The sequence below is a fragment of the Eutrema salsugineum genome, unplaced genomic scaffold, assembly GCF_000478725.1.
Source record: "Eutrema salsugineum unplaced genomic scaffold, Eutsalg1_0 scaffold_2, whole genome shotgun sequence".
In the NCBI taxonomy this organism is placed as follows: Eukaryota; Viridiplantae; Streptophyta; class Magnoliopsida; order Brassicales; family Brassicaceae; genus Eutrema; species Eutrema salsugineum.
Genome location: NW_006256829.1, coordinates 7204978 through 7225252, shown reverse-complemented (window position 1 = coordinate 7225252; position 20275 = coordinate 7204978). Strand labels below are relative to the sequence as shown.

At 36.1% G+C, this 20275-nt stretch overlaps 2 protein-coding genes across 3 annotated transcripts; both read left to right on the top strand.

The window, feature by feature from the left end:
• Nucleotides 1-5186: 5186 nt before the first annotated feature.
• On the top strand, nucleotides 5187-7531 carry LOC18017125 (DNA repair protein RAD51 homolog 1). The gene is made up of 9 exons (XM_006400587.2): nucleotides 5187-5374; nucleotides 5784-5928; nucleotides 6037-6147; nucleotides 6222-6313; nucleotides 6444-6538; nucleotides 6623-6736; nucleotides 6812-6941; nucleotides 7032-7153; nucleotides 7242-7531. Exons 1-9 carry the CDS (start codon nucleotides 5279-5281, stop codon nucleotides 7363-7365), a joined length of 1029 nt encoding a protein of 342 aa, XP_006400650.1. The 5' UTR covers nucleotides 5187-5278; the 3' UTR covers nucleotides 7366-7531.
• An 848-nt stretch (nucleotides 7532-8379) lies between these two features.
• LOC18017124 (phosphoinositide phosphatase SAC4) lies at nucleotides 8380-15975 on the top strand. 2 transcript variants are annotated; one of them, XM_006400586.2, is made up of 16 exons: nucleotides 8380-9196; nucleotides 9337-9538; nucleotides 9638-9803; nucleotides 10004-10226; nucleotides 10595-10671; nucleotides 10940-11127; nucleotides 11254-11351; nucleotides 11622-11755; nucleotides 11851-11979; nucleotides 12281-12632; nucleotides 13279-13400; nucleotides 13489-13599; nucleotides 13961-14146; nucleotides 14380-14556; nucleotides 14836-14950; nucleotides 15449-15975. In XM_006400586.2, the coding sequence occupies exons 1-16, from the start codon at nucleotides 9095-9097 to the stop codon at nucleotides 15554-15556; spliced, it is 2490 nt and encodes an 829-aa protein (XP_006400649.1). In that variant the 5' UTR covers nucleotides 8380-9094; the 3' UTR covers nucleotides 15557-15975. The 2 variants fall into 2 exon arrangements, with proteins under 2 accessions (XP_006400649.1, XP_024011489.1); XM_024155721.1 differs by having other exon boundaries at nucleotides 10940-11351.
• The last annotated feature ends 4300 nt before the right edge of the window (nucleotides 15976-20275 follow it).

The following is a 20275-nucleotide window of genomic DNA, read 5'->3' as shown; positions in this document are numbered from 1 at the left end:
AAGCTTATGTTCCTCCTGGATCTGAATCGATTGACAGCATCCATAGTCCATACTTTCTTCATTCAGGAGATCATCCTGGTATGTCCATTGTCTCTGAAATCTTGAATGGAGATAATTACAATACATGGATTATTGCGATGACTGTTAGTATCGAAGCTAAGAACAAAATTAGGTTTGTGAATGGCTCCTTACTTAGACCAGATGAGACAGATCCATTATTTGCTATTTGGTGTCGTTGCAATAGTATGGTCAAAGCTTGGATTCTCAATGTGGTTTCGAAGCAGATATATGCTAGTATTCTATATTTCCAAGATGCTCATGCGATATGGACGGATTTGGCTAAACGATTTCACAAGACAAATCTATCTCTGATCTATCGCCTGGAATCAGATATTGTTCTTCTTAAACAAGGTTCTATGGACTTAGCATCATATTATACGGCCAAAGTCACCTTGTGGGAACAACTAGCAAGCACCAGACCACAGATTGTAGCTGACGACTATGATAATCCAAAGGTTAAGCTGTTGTTAGCTGATCAAGAAACGAGCAAGATTGTTCAGTTTTTAATGGGACTGAATGATGAATTTGCATCAGTTAGGAGTATTATCTTGAACACTAAACCAAGACCAAGCCTATCCGATATCTACAACATGTTAGATGAAGATGAAAGTCAGAGGATGAAATCTAAGGCTGCTCATAATCCTTCTACATTCAGTGTTCAAACTTCTGATGCTTCTCAGATGGCTATGGCAGTTACCAGTAATGGATATCAGAAGAATGTGGGAAAACCTCGTGCTGTTTGCTCTCATTGCAACAAACTAGGCCATACTGTGGATCGTTGCTACAAAGTTCATGGATTTCCTCCTGGCTGGAAACCAAAGTGGGATTCTAAATCAAAGCCCAACACACAGTTTCCTCCTAATGCTTCTGCAAATATGACTGTGACGGATTCTCCTATTTCTACTTCTGATATGGGTAATGATTTGTCTAAGGATCAGCTTCAACAAATCATTTCTTTCTTCAGCTCCAAACTTCAACCACAGAACAATATAACTCGTTCAAATGAAGCTTCTACTTCGGATGATTCTGGATCTCAACCAACAATTTGCCATGTCTCTGGTAACTTCTATCCTCCCATTTTTTGTTCAACTACTGGTACGAATCAGTCTTACTACTATTCAAATTCCCATGATGTGGCTGTTATGAATGATTGGGTAATAGATACGGGAGCTACACATCACGTGTCTCCTGATTTATCTCTATTTACTCAATTTCATTCTCTAGATAACACACATGTTGACTTGCCTAATGGAGTGGCAGTTAATATCATTGGATTGGGAACAATAGTATTGAACAAAAATGTGGAATTAAAGAATGTTCTCTACATTCCTCACTTCAGATTTCATCTGCTCAGTGTCAGTGCTTTGACGAACAGTTTACCCTGTGGAATTTGGTTTGACAGTAAGATTTGTGAAATTCAGGATCTTACAAGGGAAAAGACGATTGGGAGAGGTAGACAGCGCAGCAATCTGTATATTCTTGATATTGGCTCTCTCACCACTGTTCCTGCCATATCAGTTTGTACTACATCATCTACTAGTCCAGAAGTTTGGCACCAGCGTTTAGGGCACCCATGTCATCAGAGATTAGAAGTGTTGGCAGATACTCTTTTTACATCTTCTTCAAAGAATAAAGCTCATAGTCAGAGCCATTGTAAAGCTTGTCATTTGGCAAAGCAGAAACAATTATCCTTTGTATCTCGCAACAACATTTCAAATAAACCCTTTGATTTGGTGCACATTGATACATGGGGTCCATTTGCTGAAGCTTCTTATGATGGTTATAAATATTTTTTGACCATTGTAGATGATCATTCTAGAGCAACCTGGATTTATCTAATGAAGAACAAATCAGAGGCAATCACAGTCTTTTCAGATTTTGTTGCAATGATTGAGAAACAATATCAAGTCGGCATCAAAGGAGTGAGATCTGACAATGCTCCTGAGTTCAATTTCACACAGTTTTTTAAAGATAAAGGGATTGTGGCTTATCATTCATGTCCAGAGACACCACAACAGAATTCAGTAGTTGAAAGGAAGCACCAACATATTTTGAATGTTGCAAGAGCTCTCATGTTTCAATCAAACATACCATTGATCTATTGGAGTGATTGTGTTTTAACTGCTGTTTTTTTAATCAACAGAACTCCTTCTCCGGTTATTTCTCAGAAGACTCCGTATGAACTTCTAAAACATAAACCTCCAGACTATGATTCTCTCAAAGTTTTTGGATGTTTATGCTACAGTTCTACTTCTTCAAAACAAAGACACAAATTCGCTCCAAGGGCTAAAGCTTGTGCTTTTCTGGGTTATCCTAATGGATATAAAGGATACAAACTATTGGATCTGGAGACTCATACGGTTTTCATCTCTAGAAATGTCATTTTCCATGAAGATCTTTTTCCTTTTGCTGCATTTGATCATAAGGATATTGATCATTTGTTTGGTGATCCGGTGAAGATAGGACAATCTGATGGTCAAAACAAAGCAACCGTTGAGTTATCTGATGTGATTTCTGGTACTGAGGCCGTGACTGCAACTGCCGATAATGAAGTCATTCTGGATAAAGGAAAAAATGTGGTTACCTCTTCACGGAAGATTAAACCTCCAAGTCACCTTCAAGACTATCATTGTTACTCCATCCGTGGTACCACTCCTTATCCTATCACTGACATTTTGACTGATAAGTATCTTTCGTTATCTTATCAGATATATGTTAATGCAATCACCAAGGAGCATGAACCCACTTGTTATAGTGAAGCCAAGAAATATGACGTGTGGGATAGTCCCATGAAAGAAGAATTGAACAATATAGAAGTAACAGGCACTTGGTATGTAACTACTTTACCCTCTGATAAAGAAGCTATTGGCTGTAAATGGATTTACAAAGTCAAATATTTAGCTGATGGCACAGTAGAGAGATACAGAGCCCGCTTAGTTGCCAAAGGCTTCACACAGAAAGAGGGACTAGATTACATTGACACATATTCTCCAGTTGCTAAGTTGTCTTCTGTGATGCTGTTGTTGGGTATTGCTGCTGTTCTCGGTTGGTCTTTGCATCAACTTGATATTTCGAATGCATTTCTCAATGGAGATTTGACTGAAGAGATATATATGAAGTTACCACCAGGATACGCAACACTTAAGGGGGAGAAATTGCCTGATAATGCTGTTCTTCGCTTGATGAAATCTATCTATGGTCTTAAACAAGCATCAAGACAATGGTTCCTTAAGTTTGCTAATACATTGAAATCTATGGGTTTTATGAAGACTGGACATGATCACACCTTGTTCACTAAAACCTATGGAGAGATTTTTGTGGCGGTTTTGGTATATGTAGACGATATTGTGGTGGCCAGTAATAATGATGAAGCTGCAGAATTGGTCAAAACACAACTAAAGTCTCATTTTAAGCTGCGTGATTTAGGTCCTCTCAAATATTTTCTGGGCTTAAAAATTGCTAGATCCAAGGAAGGGATCTCAGTTTGTCAAAGGAAGTATGCATTGGAGTTATTGGCAGCAACAAACATGTTGGGATGTAAACCTTCTTCAATTCCCATGGAACCAAATCAGAGACTAGCTAAAGACGAAGGAGAAGTCTTTGAAGATGTTGAATTGTATCGATGTTTGATAGGTAAATTGATATATCTCACTATCACTCGTCCAGATCTCTGTTTTGCTGTTCAGAAGTTGGCCAAATATACATCTGCACCACGTGTTCCTCACTATCAAGCGTTGATGAAGGTCTTACGGTATGTGAAAGGAACAGTTGCACAAGGTTTATTCTTTTCTGCATCTTCTTCTCTGCAATTGAAAGGGTTTGCTGATGCTGATTGGGGATCATGTCCCGATACTCGACGTTCAGTCAGTGGTTATTGCATATTTCTTGGAGATTCCCTTATATCCTGGAAATCCAAGAAACAGAAGATTGTTTCGGCTTCTACAGCTGAGGCAGAATATCGAAGTCTTGCTCTTGCCACAAAGGAGATGGTTTGGTTGCGCAATTTACTTGGAGATTTTCACATTGATCAATCCAAACCATCGGTCATGTTCTGTGACAATACCGCAGCTATCAACATTGCTCACAACCCCGTCTTCCATGAACGGACGAAACACGTGGAGATGGATTGTCACCAGACTCGTGATCGGATAGATGAAGGTATTCTCAAGCTTCTTCATGTTCGTACTGATGCGCAGATTGCAGATATTATGACAAAGCCACTATATCCTTCTCAGTTTCAGAACTTGAAGAACAAGATGAGTTTGTCGAACATCTTTTCACCATCCTCATCTTAGGGGGAGTATCAGAGTGTATATAGTGACTGTATAGTAACACGTGTACATACGTATAGCTAAACTTGTATATAACACACATCTGTACAGAGAATTACAATTAATGAGAATACAGTTTATTTACTCGTCTTCTCTATTAAAAACCAATATTTACTCTTTGATTGGGACGTAAATACGAGAGAACATGCTATGAGAAGAGCTGCAAGTTGAAATTTTGACAAAGCCATTTCGTTAGAATGAGTATTTTGATAATTGTTTCTTTCTTGTACAAGTATATTAGATAAAAAAAAAAGAAGAGTATGCCTATATATATTGTATATATGGAAGAGTCAATAATATCGAAATGGCTTTTTGTTTTTCCTTAACAGGTTGAGAGTTTGGTAAAAATTATAAAGATAAAAAAAAAATTCCCATAAAAAATTATATGTGGTCAACTCTTGACCATGGGTTTGTACTTGAATTAGTCTTTTTATCAACAAATTCAATTTCCTTTGAAGAAACTTATTTAAATTTAAATTTGTAAATAATTATTCATGTCATTAACATTTACTGTATAAAAAGATCTATACATATGTCATTATTTCTATAAGTATGTCAGTATATGTATTGATTAATTTGATTTAATTACCTTCAATTTATGATTATTTTATTTGAGAGTATATATAATGATTAAACTGATTAAGTAATGGCTAACGGGTCAAGTTAGTTGGGCTTTAAGAACCGAGATGAGCAAAGCCCAAGAAGAAAAGCTGTCCAACGCAATCGAGACTTGTTGAGGAAGCCTTTGCCCATCATCTTGTTAAATGGTTGTGGCGCTTCTTTCAATTATTTTTCAGATTTCGCCATTTCCCTCCTCTCGCTAGTCGCAAATTCTCTTTTGCTCTCTCGCTTTCACTGGTGCCACGAATCTGTTCTGATAGAGAGCGATGACGACGATGGAGCAGCGTAGAAACCAGAATGCTGTTCAACAACAAGACGTCGAAGAGATCCAGCACGGCCCTTTTCCCGTCGAACAGCTTCAGGTACAGTTTCTCCAGAGCTTTTTCTTTCGTTTGTAGTGGAAATTTACTCTCTTTTTGCGTAATCTCCACCAGATCTTGCGCTAATCGAAATGGGCTCTGGTTAGTTTCTCTAAAGAATTCTGCTTTTTTCTCCACTCTTTGTTCGTTCTCGCGATGAATGTGAGCTAAATTTGGGTTTCGCTAAGGTCTGTAGAGTGAAACATTTTTAGGGTTTTGTTTGATTTCAGATAAAATTAACACTTTTAGGATTTTTTTTCCTTTGGCGATTACATTTTTAATCCGCTCAATATTGTATAATTTCTCTCTTGCTCTGTCTCCAATGTCATAATCTCTGTGGGTTTACTCAGTTCCTTTGATTTGTATTCATAAAATGGATATGAATTAATGTTTTAAACCCTTCAAACTTCAGGCGGCAGGTATTGCTTCCGTTGATGTAAAGAAGCTTAGGGATGCTGGTCTCTGCAGTGTTGAAGGTGTTGCATATACTCCAAGGAAGGATCTCTTGCAGATTAAAGGAATTAGTGATGCCAAGGTTGACAAAATCGTTGAAGCAGGCATGTCACCTGAGAAGAACTTACATTCCTTCTCTGTTAATTACACAACATCTCATTGATCCTTTTAGAGTTTATACATTTTCTTAATTGTGTTTCCTCCTGTGACAGCTTCAAAGCTGGTTCCTCTGGGTTTCACTAGTGCTAGCCAGCTCCATGCCCAGAGACAGGAGATAATTCAGATTACCTCTGGATCACGGGAGCTCGACAAAGTTCTTGAAGGTTGGTTCTGGTTTTTGGTGCATCTTAAAACGGAATATTGCTATTTTGATCTTACTTTTCCTTATACTCAACAGGAGGAATTGAAACTGGATCCATCACTGAGTTATATGGTGAGTTCCGCTCTGGGAAGACTCAGTTGTGCCATACACTGTGTGTAACATGTCAAGTAAGAACCCGTTTTCTGAATGTACCACTCAGCTATTATTGCTTATCTAGTAGGAACCAGTGAAGTTGAATTTCTTCGTATGTTTTTGCAAAAATGAGAAAGATATTAAGATTCATGTTTAAATGGTTAGCTTCCCATGGATCAAGGAGGTGGAGAGGGAAAGGCGATGTACATCGACGCGGAGGGAACATTCAGGCCACAAAGACTGTTGCAAATAGCTGACAGGTATGTTATCTTTGTAACACATGTGAGATCACGGTGGGCTCTTGAGAAAGTAGAATCCATAAGAAATCTATTAAAATGAGGCAGGTTCGGGCTAAATGGAGCTGATGTGCTGGAAAACGTGGCCTATGCGAGGGCCTACAATACTGATCATCAGTCAAGGCTTTTGCTTGAAGCAGCATCAATGATGGTTGAAACAAGGTTCATAGAGTTTCTTTTTGGTGTTCAGTTAAGTCCATCGGGAGAGTGCTAACCGTGAAAGTTATGATGTTACAGATTTGCTCTCGTGATTGTCGATAGTGCTACAGCTCTCTACAGGACAGATTTCTCTGGAAGGGGAGAGCTTTCAGCCCGACAAATGCATCTTGCAAAGTTCTTGCGAAGTCTTCAGAAGTTAGCTGATGAGGTGAACATTTGGTACTAGTTACTGTTTCCTTTCCAAAATTGCTCTGAGACACCATCACGAAGTTTTCTCTCACATGTTTAATGGCTCTAGTTTGGTGTGGCCGTCGTCATAACAAACCAAGTAGTTGCGCAAGTAGATGGTTCAGCTCTTTTTGCTGGTCCACAGTTTAAGCCAATTGGTGGCAATATCATGGCTCATGCCACCACAACAAGGTGTGTAATCTTTGCAAATTCGAATCCTTTGTTTCCTTTTTTTGTGTGTGTAGGGTTCATTGGGAAAATGTGTTTGTTTATGACGCAGGCTGGCACTGAGGAAAGGAAGAGCAGAGGAGAGAATCTGCAAAGTGATAAGTTCGCCATGCTTGCCAGAAGCAGAAGCTCGATTTCAAATATCAACAGAAGGTGTAACAGATTGCAAGGATTGATTGTTTTGGCTTGCTTCTCTGCCTTTTTGTGTTGTGAGCAACCCATTTCACTTGTAATGTCAAAGAAGCTTGTTCTTTTGTTTCTAGTCACTGTTGATTAAGAACAGACTGTGTAAGCATAAAAGTAGTGATGAGAGAGCAAAAACAAGTTTTGTAAGTAGGTTTACCCGGTAATGAAAGTTGCTTACCTTTTCCTTTTTTTTTTTCTGTGTGTAAACGCCTCGTGTGTAAAGCAATATTAATCTAGGTTTCACTGGACATCCACGATCCTTTTCACCCCTTTTTTTTGGGGATCATATTACTTTTTATAAACTTTAAGATTCACATTAACAAAAAAGTTAGTATACGTTTTCAACTCTTAAGTCTTAACAATATTCTAACCTTAGGCCGAATGATGCATAGAAAATGTTCAAGCCAATTGTGTAGACCTTTTTTTTAAGGTTTTAGTCTAAAATATAGTATTCTCGTCTAAAGATCTTTATACAAGCAATTAATTATTTTATTCCGTTTGTTCCGGCCAAATATTCGGTGTTAGAGTCACCGTTGGGTGTCTTAGATAATTCTTGTGCAACCGTAAGTAAACACGTTAGGCCCAAAAATAATACGTTAACAAAAAGTATAGTAATCGAGTTGACAAAAAGAAAAAGATAACACAATCCCTGCAGTTTTTTTTTGTTTTTTGGTTGGCGTCAGCAACACAGATGATCAAACATGGTTTTGTTTATCATTTTCAGAAAATCTCAAATTATTTGCTAAAATGCCTCGATGATTGATTATAGTTTTAAAAAAATAAGGATGTGAAATGAATGAAATATATTAAAAGAAGAAAGAGTAATAACTCCTCGAAAGTGCAGCTATTCCATTAGAGTCCAGACAGCTGTAGGTGTAGCATTGTCACGGGCTTTATTTTTATTTTTATTTTTCTCTCCATTGCAAATCCCTAAAATAATAAATAAATAAATAAATAGAAATTGTGGTTTTCGTCGTCTCTTTCTCTTCCGATCCAATCTTCTCCTTCTCTCTCGACAGAAACAAAGAAAACAGCTGAAACATATCATCATCATCATCTCCTCATTTTCTCTCTCTCTCTACATCATAAAACCCCCTTCCCCTCTCTCTCTCTATCTTCTTCCTCATATAAACTTCTCGTTGCTTCTAATTATTCATTCTTTCAACCAATTTGTCATCTCATCTTCTGTTATTCCCATTTTTCAATTTTCAACTTCTAATTCTGCGAATCTGAGCTTCCTTCTTCGTTTGTTTGTGCTTTGGACTGGTGATCTCCGTGATCGGGTTTGTTCACCTGCTTACCGTATTCCGTCTCTATTTAGTCGCATTTGTTCGATTCGAGAGCAGCAGGGAGGAATCAGTTGAGATTCTGTATTTGTTTTCGTCGGTTCTGGAGATTTTTTTTTCTTTCACGAGACTGCTCGGTTGTTTCTAAGTCCACGGTGCGAACCTCGGGGCAAGAGATTCGTGTTGTCCGTGAAATTAACGAGCTTCGACGCTAATATTGGTTGCCCCTTCTACCTGTTATTCGCTGCGGAGAGCATCTTTGATTTGGTTGCGTGTGAATTCGGCATCTTTCCTTTTCCCGAGTTAAGTTTGTACTCTGGATTTCGGAAATTGGTGAATGCTCCGGCGAGAGATTCCCTGAGCCAGCGGCTTGGGCGTAGATCTGTAACTCAAAGGCCACTGTCAAAAGGAGCGAGGAATTTGCAAATCAGCTATGACCGCATCGCCATCGGTGGATAATGGAGGCTCAGGCTCCTCTGGATCATCTGCCCTTCAAGGCTGTATGCAAGAATTCAAACTCTTCGAGACTCAATCGGTAAGTAAAGGTTCCACCTTGAGTATTCTCACTGCCATTTGGTTGTCAAAGGATAATTTGTATTACTGGTTCCCTATAGATACTTGTAGCGAGGTTCATTGACTGTCTCACTATCATGATTTTTTTTTTTTATTCCTCAGAATTTCTACATGATTGGTTGGAATGGTAGTGGAGTGTATAGAGTACTAAAGATAGACCGGTTGGATGCGTCTGAGCTTAACGTCAGTGAGGATTCGACTGCGTATACAAAGAAAGAATGCTACGAATTGCTAAAACGGATACACGAAGGGAACAAGGCGACAGGCGGACTGAAACTTGTCACTGTTTGTTTTGGCATCATTGGTATGTGTTTTGTCTCGAGTTATGTTTACAGGAGAGTAGGTGGTTTTACTTTACAGCTTGTTCTCACAACATTTTTTGGATCGTTTTATGTGGTCTCAGGGTTCATTAAGTTTTTGGGACCCTACTACATGCTGCTTATCACTGAAAGAAGAGATATTGGTGAAATTTGTGGTCACAGGGTCTATGAAGTGTCAAAGAGTGAGTTAATTTCATTGCAAAGTTCTAGTGTGCTTTGCAACATTGCAAATTCAAGAGACGAGAACAGGTATTTTGTTACGTTTGCTACAGTGTGCTTTTTTTTTTTTTGAATTCCATTGTTGAAGAGATTTCCTTTTTTCTTTTTCTGATTGGTGAAATAAGAGAATGCGCGTCATTAGTTATTTCACCCTTCCACCCTTTTGATGAACTGAAGTCATGTAACCCTTGCGTCTCCTTATCTGGTGCTTCCCACTTGATTATAATCAGGTACAAGAGGCTCCTGAGTGTGGTGGACCTTACGAAAGACTTCTTTTTTAGCTATTCTTACAATATAATGCGAAGTTTCCAGAAGAATATATGTGACCATGAGAGTGGAGGTGTTCTTTATAAGAAAATGTTTGTGTGGAACGAGTTTTTGACTCGGGGAATTCGACATCATCTTCGAAATACCGTGTGGACTGTAGCATTGGTGCATGGTTTCTTTAAGCAGGTAAGAATTGCATTTATTTGTGCACGTCACAGCTAGAAGAAAGAAAGTTTGCCTAAATCAAATGCACATATTCTTTTTCTTTTCTCACAGCCGTAGTCTTTTTTCATTGTGCACCATTTTCTTTGGAATCACTAATTTGCTTCCCTAAATCATGTTTTGTCTCGCACCAAAATGTCTCAAAAAAGAAGCTTTCTGTCTCAGATGCATATGTTGTTTTAGTTATGTATTATTTTGATATTCATATTCTTGGTCGTGCTATTTCAGATACACATCTATGATCACTGGCGTCTTTATTCTCAAATACCTTGATAGTCTCACAGTACTGTTTTGATTTAAGGGTCCTGAATATTATTTTGTTGTGCATGTAGACAACTCTTTGTGAAGCTGGACGGAATTTCAAACTCACTCTTATTGCTAGGCGTTCCCGCCATAATGCTGGAACCAGGTATCGGATCTCATCACTCCATTGTTTCCTGCTTTGTGTGGTAAAGATGAGTATTATAACTCGTTCTATATTTTAACCTTTAGCAGTGATACGAAATCACTGCAAATAAAGCTGTCCTCATTGTTAATCACATAAGAATACATGAGCAAGCACTGTATTCTATTTGTCCATCTCCAGCGTTCTTTCCAACATTATGGGATTTAAATTATACATCTTTACTTGAGGTAGTTATTATACTTCTTTTTTCCTAAACCGCTTTTGATTTTAGGTACTTGAAACGAGGAATAAACGAAAGTGGCAATGTTGCTAATGATGTCGAAACAGAGCAGATAGTTTCTGAGGACGTTCCTGAAGACCATCCCATGCAAATAAGTTCTGTTGTGCAGAATCGTGGCTCGATCCCTCTATTCTGGTCACAAGAGACCTCACGAATGAAAGTTAAGCCGGATATAGTATGTAAGTGTTATTACACTAGATATGCTGCCTGGTCCTCTCTCTCTCTCTTCTCTTTCTCTCTTCTCTTTATCTCTCTTTCTATCTCTAACTCTCCTTTGTGTTTGAATACCTCAATGTCAAATCCAGTGTCAAAAAGGGACCTGAACTATGAGGCAACTAGACTTCACTTTGAAAACCTTGTAGAGCGATACGGAATCCCCATCATTATTCTGAACTTGATCAAAGTGAGTTGCCTTTCATGATCTTATAATCTTTCACGCCTTAGGCATTTCACTTCCCTGGGTGCTTGTGTTGGCAAGTGATGTGTCTGCTTGCACCTTAGTCTAGTTATACTATCAATGACTGGAACTACTGTGAGTGCATTATAAGCTTGTTCTTGCACCTTAATCTAGTTAAATTACAATGAACGGAACTCCTGTTTGTGCATAGTTAATTTGATGCTCTCACACCTCAAAATTTAACAGATGTTTCCTGTTGTTTTTGACTATCAATAGACAAAAGAGAGGAGACCCAGGGAATCGATTCTCCGGGCAGAGTTTGCTAATGCAATAGACTTTATAAACAAAGATCTGCCTGAAGAAAACCGCCTAAGATTCCTCCACTGGGATTTGCACAAACATTTTCAGAGGTATCCATTTAAATTTGCGTCCCAGCTGCTTCAAAAAATGAATACCTTTAAGTATAATTTAGATAAAACCAGTCTTTTCTTTGTCTTTATTTCAGCAAAACAGCAAATGTGTTGGCATTTCTTGGCAAGGCAGCTGCCTGTGCTTTGATGCTAACGGGTTTCTTTTATTATCAAGTTACCCCCGCAATGAAGCTTGAGGGTTATATGAGCTTGTCTTCTTCTGAGTAAGCCTTTTTGCTTGATTTCATGTATTTCACTAGTTCATCATAAAAAAATTCTTCAATTTATAAGTCGCGCTCGGTTTTAAGATTAATCTGCCATAGTAGTTCATGGAATCATTCTTTTAGTTAAGAAGTCCTTTCATGGCTAATTGTCATTAACAATCCTTAATTTATGTTACTCTTTGGAAATGGGTAATAGCATTCAACTATAACTTGGTGGAAAATGATGTTATTCACTGTTTCTATTAAAGTTATATATCCTGCAGTAGTAAACTCTTACAGTACTGAGGTCTTAAAATTGCAGCGCCGACATGTCTCCACATAATAGTTCTGATGATGATAGTGGGGAATTTGATTCCCTTGAGAAGAATTTTCGCCCAAGTAAGAATGTTACTAATGGCGATTATAACATCAAGCCTGGCAGGCTCCAGAGGGGCGTGCTGAGGACCAATTGCATAGATTGCCTTGATCGTACGAATGTTGCACAATATGCATATGGTTGGGTTGCTCTAGGACAGCAGCTTCATGCTCTGGGAATTAGAGATGCTCCAACAATAGAACTTGATGATCCTTTGTCTAGTTCTTTAATGGGTTTATATGAGAGAATGGGAGATACACTAGCTTACCAGTATGGTGGATCTGCAGCACACAATAAGGTAATTCCGTGTTCACTTTTTTTATTTTCATGAAACTCTCTTATGTGAAATCTTCCGCTAGAGACAGTTAGTTGATACTAAGGCAGGGCTATTTGTTATGCACAAAGTAGATTCTATTTAGTCTCAGTTGGGAATGATTTATGAATGACTCCATAAGATGAATAGTATGCCTTTTCTCGTTAACAATTTTGAATGTTCACAGTTATTAATAACAGGCCTTGCTTTTTTTCTAAAGACAAATCTAAGCTCATGAAAATTTTAAGAGTTCATTTCTCATTATCAAAATAAATTTCATTTGTATTACCTTGGACCGTTTGGTATTCATCATATGTAATGAATTCGGTGTAAAGAGTAATGAATCTGGTCCACTTTTCTGATATTGATCTTTAATGTCCAATAATAAGTCCCCTTCTTAGGTAAATTGTTTTATTTATCATCTATGTTATCGCAATGCAATTGGACCCTTGGTATTTGACTTTCGTGAAAGTACATCGAACTTTAGACTAGTGTCAAAATTCATTTTGTAATCTGTCTCCTTACACCGAATAATGATGTTTGGATCTTCTGCACCGGACTCAAGTTACGATTACGTTCACTATTGTTTGGATACACTTTGTTGATTCATCGAATTTCTGGTGTGCAATAGGTTTTCAGTGAGAGGAGAGGCCAGTGGAGAGCAGCAACCCAGTCACAAGAGTTCTTGAGGACTCTGCAACGTTATTATAATAACGCATATATGGATGCGGATAAACAAGATGCTATTAATATGTAAGCTACTCTGTGTCACTCTCTCTCTCTCATATATCTATATTACGCATGATCTCCCAGAGTCTTACAGAAATTATTATTTGGGCAGATTTCTTGGTACTTTCCAGCCCGAACAAGGGAGGCAGGCAGTTTGGGAGTTGCGTTCAGATTCCCAATCTAGTGGACGAAATGGAGATATAAGCTCGGGGGAAGATGAAAGGTAGGTTTCTGTGACTGCAAAATTGGATTTCAGATATCCACCAATACAGCGTATATAACTTGTTGCTGCCATGTAGGTAGGTGTATGTATATAGACTTAATGTTCATCTTTTACCTAAGTTCTGAAAATCCATTTTCTTCTTTAAACATACTTTGATGATTGTAGGAGCTATACGAATATCGTAGACCTATTTGCAATGCGTTTTGCATAGGAACTTTGAAACAAATAGAGTCGTCATCTTTCGACATTATCCCTTTCATAGATGTCAACCTCCACCATAACTTCCAATTTCCACTTTCAAATTTTTTGACTGTGTTTCGCTACATCTATGATCATGGCTCTTAATAAAATTTTTTTCCAGGTTTCTTGTGAAGAGGTGCTTATCAGATGGGAATATTCTCCATGAAAGTCACACACCGATGTCCACAGTGAGTAGCAAGCATGAAAGCATATCACATAGAGGCTTCATGTCGTCACAACAAGTGACTAACATAATTACAGAGTCATCACCAGATATGCCAGCTGCTGGTGATGTAGCATTATCGAGGTTTGTTTAAATATTTCTTACTTTTTTCTTCTGATTATAGTTAAATAAAATATATACTGCTGGTTCCTTTAGCTTGAGTGTCCATGCTATGTATGCGTTATAATATTGCTGGGTGCAGCTCAATTGTGCATGACAATTCTATCCATAATAATAGCTCTTCATGTACTCAAAGAATTTGTAAGTGCTATTACACAGTAATAGTTGTCCCTTACTTATCTGTAACATCTTCATAGGTGTGTCCCGTCAATGCCTAGCACACATTTTTTTGGAGATGCGCAGAAGGTTCAACATAATGGTAGTAGCTCCATGTACTTGTCCGAGCAGGAAGACATGTCTAGTGTCTCAAATTTTGTTGATGTCGAGTGGCTTTCATCATCGGAAAATCTATGTGAAAACGATCAATTGTTCAGGTAAAAGTATTGTGCATTAAAGAGAACAGTGTTCGATTTTAAGCAGTTGATGGAATCACCAGATCTCGTGAGATATAAGCTTAAACGTTTCTATATCTATAGCATTATATTGGCCATCTTTCTAAATTTCCAGCTGATTATGTTCCGTCCAAAAATGTGTGTAGGGGTTTCACCATTGATGACCAAAATAACAATAATAGCCTATACCTCATGAATGCTCAAATCAACAATATTTTTGAATCATGGTTTAGTCAATTCACATTATAATTTTTTTGGCAGGCCGTCAGCGCTTACAAGATATTCAACCGCAGAAACGTCATCATCAGAGAATATCGTCAGTGTAGAAAAACAAGCGAAGCCAGCTATGAGCGAGAGTGGATCAAGTAGCAGGAAGGTCAGTTTATCCAAATTCTACTTTGCATATCTCTCCTGCGAGTTTTGTACTGTGAGAATTGGTGTTTCTTAGTTTCTGAGGCTCTAGACCGTAGTTTTATTTGTCTTAGCCTATTGTTAAAATTAGAAACACGAAAATTAGTCTTGAACGATCTCAGATTGGAAGCAGAAGCTACTATAGGATCTAACGAGTAGAAGATATCCAAAAATAACTGAACCTGTCTCAAATAGACGCTTCTGTTGACTCTCTTCTATTACAAAGTTTATAACCCCCAAGCATAAAACGTTAAGATTCATTTGAAATAGCTAGAGTCTGGCCAGTCTGTAATAACTAAGAAAAGAATTTGTCTGGTGAACAAATCCCAACGGTGTAATTTCATATGGTGCTGTTTCATACTTACCAGCTACCTCATATCACACTGCTCTCAGATTATGCGATTGTTTTGAGAGGCATATATTGTCATTTTGGTTACTTAACCTGGTTTATTTCCTTTGGCAGGGAAAGGAACCTATGGGAACCGAACCCTCTGTACACACAAATATTCGCGATGATTTTACAGATAGCTTCAAACAATGGGTAGCCTATGGAGAAGCACTCTGCCATTAAAGCTCTTTCGACTTTCCCAATCCAACAAGAACATGCTTTGCCTTCACCATACTTATGGTCTTTGATGGACATTTGGGTATTACGGTGCAAACATGGAGAAGTGACTGGTAGAGAGATCACAGTACCACGTATTTGAAACTTCACGGTGATGACCATAATGTCAAAAGAGGTATACACTATTTTAAGAGGAGCAAAAAATAAATAGCTGAGAAGCTTGAGTTTGCAGTCTTGCAGAGGGATAGGGAAATTTTCATCTTCGTGGAGAGTAACTTGTGATTATCTGAGACTTTTGTTAGGGTTTGTTTTGGTTTGACGTCTGTTGTAAATATCTGTTTGGTTATTAATCCATCTTGTAACTTCTTTTCCATTGGTAAAAATCTTAAATCGCCTTTAGGTGCTTCAAAACGCAACTGCAGTTATGCGTTTGTGTTTTACGGTGTGGAAACTGTGCCCTGCGATTTCATTGGTTTTAGAACTAATCTTGTAATTTTTTAGAGGATCTTTCAGGGCTTGTACTTTCGTTGTAGAGTTAGATTTCAAATTGGTAGAGAATCTTTTAGGCTTGTCCTCTTGGTATTTAGCTAAGTTACAAATTGTTAGAAGATCTTTCAGGGATCAACGCAATCCTAAGGATCTGTTTTTGTAAAATTTAAATCGATTTTTTAACTAATTCGACAGATTAATATAATCAACTTCAAATTAGTAGTGCTTCGTATATTTGACATGAACCATGGTGTTGTCTTATTTCTTTTGGGTAATTTACCATGGCGATACACATCAATTATTTTAAATTTCATCCACCAAATTAGTAGAAGACAGAAAATGTTTGTGGGTTTGATTTGCTAAATATATGGATGTGTTTAAGTTCCTTTTGCAGAAATTATTTCTCTTTTAGCTTCAAAGTTCCACTTAAATCGCATTTCCAGTTTTCACCAGTTTCCTGTATCATTTCATATAAATCGCAAGTCTGAGTCCATTTCCAACTAAACTATCATACATAAACTAATAATATGTGCTATGAAGATTCTCATAGGTTCTACAAAAGCTAGAAAAATAATGATATCATAAACACACATAAAATATGACATGGATTTGTCTCTGACGAAATAAAAAATTTCGTAGATGTTATCAGATGCATAGCTATACCTTTAATGAACAGAGAAATGCAAACCCTATTTCAAGAAAAGGCGACGTGTGATAGATATCCATAATACCGTGGTTTGTTAAAGAAAATGATGGATGATTGATTATAGCAAAAAAGAACTTTTGATTATTTGTGTTGCTTCAACCTGTATCAATTATCGAGGAAGATCGAACTTCAATTCCAAAAATTAGGCAAACCTAATGGAAATCATGTAATGTTTGACAACTACCTAAATAACCAAAAATGAATTTCCTACATATATATTTATTTATGCATTTGCACAGGCCCCCACCCACAACAAAATTATTTTTTCCATACCTCAAAACATAATGATTGAACCTTATTATTTGGGTTAGGTGGAAACTCTGTTGCTAATTGGTAATTAGGCAAAAGAGCTAGCTAGTGGAGATGTGATTATGAATTAAAATGATTCAATAGCAAGCATAATTTTACAAGGATTGCTATACTGTAGCTTAAAAAGTAACCCCCTGAATAACCGCGTTTGCTTTTTTTTTTGCCCATATTTTATTAGTCTTTAATATTTTCCACATCATGAATCTAAACCTTAGTCCAAAAAATCATTATCATCTCCTTTATTTCATTGGAACTTCTATCGCGAAAAGTTATCCAATGAAAATACAGCATTAAAGCATTTCTAATGGTTGGCTCTATTTTTTGCTCTAAATATAGAGTTCTCCAATGGTTGGCTCTATTTTTGGCTTTAAATATAGAATTCTCTAAAAATAGAGAAAGAGTTTACTCTAATGATCATCTTTATATCTAACTCTAAAAATAAATATTATATTTTATTCTTTATTATTAATTGCTGATAACACCTTCTACTTTTGAAAATTTATAAATGTTCTTTTTATTTTATTTTGAGTTAAAATAATTTTAAAATTTTAAAATTTTAAAATATATATTGTTATTAAAATTTAAGTTAAAATAATTTTATAATAAGTTATTAGTAGTATAAATTGAATTCAATGTAATATTGTTACTTATATTATTTTTTAGATATAAAATGAAAAAATATTAAAACTAAAGGATTGTTTTATAAATAAAAAAGTTTTGCTCTAAAAATAGAGCTATGAACAGTGTTACTCTTTGGAGCAACACTGTTCATTTCTCTATTTATAGAGCAACATATAAAGTACTATTGCAGTTCATTTTACTCTAAAAATAGAGTTTAGTGCAAGATATAAAGCACCATTGGAGATACTCTTACGAATACGATAAGAACTAATTCATCTCAACTTCCACCTTTCACAGAAAAAAAAAAAAGCGAAGGAATATAAAAGGTATAGAAGAAATAGAATTATCGACCACACATCACTTATAAATTGAAATTCTTACCACAACCATTTTAAAAAAAAAGAAATGGTTTCGTCAACAACCATTTAAATACAATAGCTAAACATCAAAAGATAAAGGAGAACAAAAACCACTTACATCTAACAGTCAAAACCACCCCACAGAAGCATATAACAGTGGACTGTGTTTAGAGTTTAGTGGACCAAGTATTACACTTTGCGTACGACAATGATCTGTTTTTGATTATACTAATACAGTAATACGTAACATAATTATAACACAGATTTGTTACTAATTGATTATCGAAAGTCGGTGGGAAGGCACGTCACAGTCAAAGTTGGCCTTATCCAAATAAATTGTAATCTCCTCCTGTTTAGTTGGTGTAGCTCCTAGATTCACTAATACCGTCACTCCGCGTGGTATACTCTTCGTCTTGTTCTACACGTGGGTGGTGGTAGATACAAGTAAGATAAAACATAATAGTATAATACACACAAACCATTTGCAATTTTTTTTTTTAAATGCTTCTGTCACAACAAATAATTTATAAACCAATAAAGCTAGGCAAATGGATGACAAACCATTAACGGATTTACATTAAAAACCATTTCAACGTTTTGCTTGACAAACCCACACAACTGGATTACAGTAACGTATAGATGGTGCTAATTAAAACTTAAAAGTATCAAGGAGATGATTGTTATGTCAACTGATTCGTAACCTAGTATAATTTGTTATATGGCGACATGATTGAACAACATAAACAATAGAACTGGATATATTTTTGTAAAATAACTATAAACACTAAAATAAACTAGTTTCAACTTTCAACATATTAAATCTACACACAAACCATTTAATTTGCAATTTATTTCATAAAATGTTTCTGACACAATAAATAATTTAATATTTAACCGATAATATAGCTTGGCCAATTAACGGATGACAAACCATTAACGGTTTTACATTATAAAACCATTTGAACGTTTTGGTTGACAAACCACACAACTGTTACTGGATTATAGTAACATATTGATGGTGCATGCTAATTAATACTTAAAAATATGCAAGTAGATGATTGTTATGTCAACTGATTCGTAGATTAGTACTATAATATAGCGAGATGACTGAACACCATAAACAATTGATCTGGATATATTTTTTGTATAAGAAACTAGTTTCAATAGATGAGTACAACTTTCATTTTTGCTACTTGTATTTTTTTTTTTTATCACATGTATAGTATCATGGTCACGTTTTAAACACATGATGACGTAAACTTTTGATAACTAACGTGAATGGTGAAAAAGTTATAAAGTCACGTTTCTATAAATTTGAGAAGGTTTGGATGTCATTCATCATGTAAGTTACAAACTTCAATCAACCATTTTTGTGTGTTTGGCGACTTTGTGCTTTGGCACTTGGAAATGTTAAGATGGACGAAAAGTTCGTGGACTTATCAGTGCGAAAAACAAAACAAAAAAACACTTGATTTTGTAAGACCTACAAAGTTTTTTCATGCACCGTTACTTTGTGTAAAGCGATTTCCATCTTGCCGAGTGTTTTTGGGCAATGCTAGCTTGTGTGGTCAAATTCCATTTGTAAATTGCAGAGTGAACGATGTCACCTCCTCCTTCTTTGTAATATAGTAACCGAACATCAACTTTTACTTTGTGTCACAAATTCATAACTTAGATGATGTGATATGCTTAGATGGTGAGTTTTTTCCCCCGTTATATTATATATATATATGATTTAGTATTTTATTTGTTTTTCATTAACTTTTAGTTATTGCAGCACTTTTTCATCATCTTAGTAAATCTTGTTAATAGAATTATATATATATATATATTTTAAAAGTTGGGAAAAAAATTAATTGAACTAAAAAAAGATAGAAGAAAAAATTATCAGAACTATAATTAATCATTTGCCTATAGAAATCTTGGTTTTTTTAAAAAAAAATAAGAAAAGAAAAAAAGAAAACAACACAGATCATTTACAGAAAAATTTAGTTTTTGTGTTGAAAATATTTAAATGAAAATTTATATTGAGATCATTATTTTGACACTTTAGATAATGTATTTTTATTTAATAGACAAATTTCAACCTATTTGTTTATTACAATGTCTCCATTTAGTTTGGTCAGACTTATAATTATGAAAGCAATTTAGAGGGTGTAATTATGTGTTTTTATACTTTATGCTGTGCTGGCACAGACACACCGAAAAGAAGTTTAATTTTGGTTCTACTTTCTAAATATG

What these genes read in the sequence shown, in the direction of transcription:
- LOC18017125 (XM_006400587.2), top strand. Translation starts at nt 5,279, where the DNA reads ATGACGACGATGGAGCAGCGTAGAAACCAGAATGCTGTTCAACAACAA. An exon ending in GCTCGACAAAGTTCTTGAAG is followed by an intron (nt 6,148 to 6,221) that starts GTTGGTTCTGGT and finishes TATACTCAACAG; the next exon opens with GAGGAATTGAAACTGGATCC. An exon ending in TCAATGATGGTTGAAACAAG is followed by an intron (nt 6,737 to 6,811) that starts GTTCATAGAGTT and finishes ATGATGTTACAG; the next exon opens with ATTTGCTCTCGTGATTGTCG.
- LOC18017124 (XM_024155721.1), top strand. Translation starts at nt 9,095, where the DNA reads ATGACCGCATCGCCATCGGTGGATAATGGAGGCTCAGGCTCCTCTGGA. An exon ending in TTATTCTGAACTTGATCAAA is followed by an intron (nt 11,352 to 11,621) that starts GTGAGTTGCCTT and finishes GACTATCAATAG; the next exon opens with ACAAAAGAGAGGAGACCCAG. An exon ending in ATGAGCTTGTCTTCTTCTGA is followed by an intron (nt 11,980 to 12,280) that starts GTAAGCCTTTTT and finishes TTAAAATTGCAG; the next exon opens with CGCCGACATGTCTCCACATA.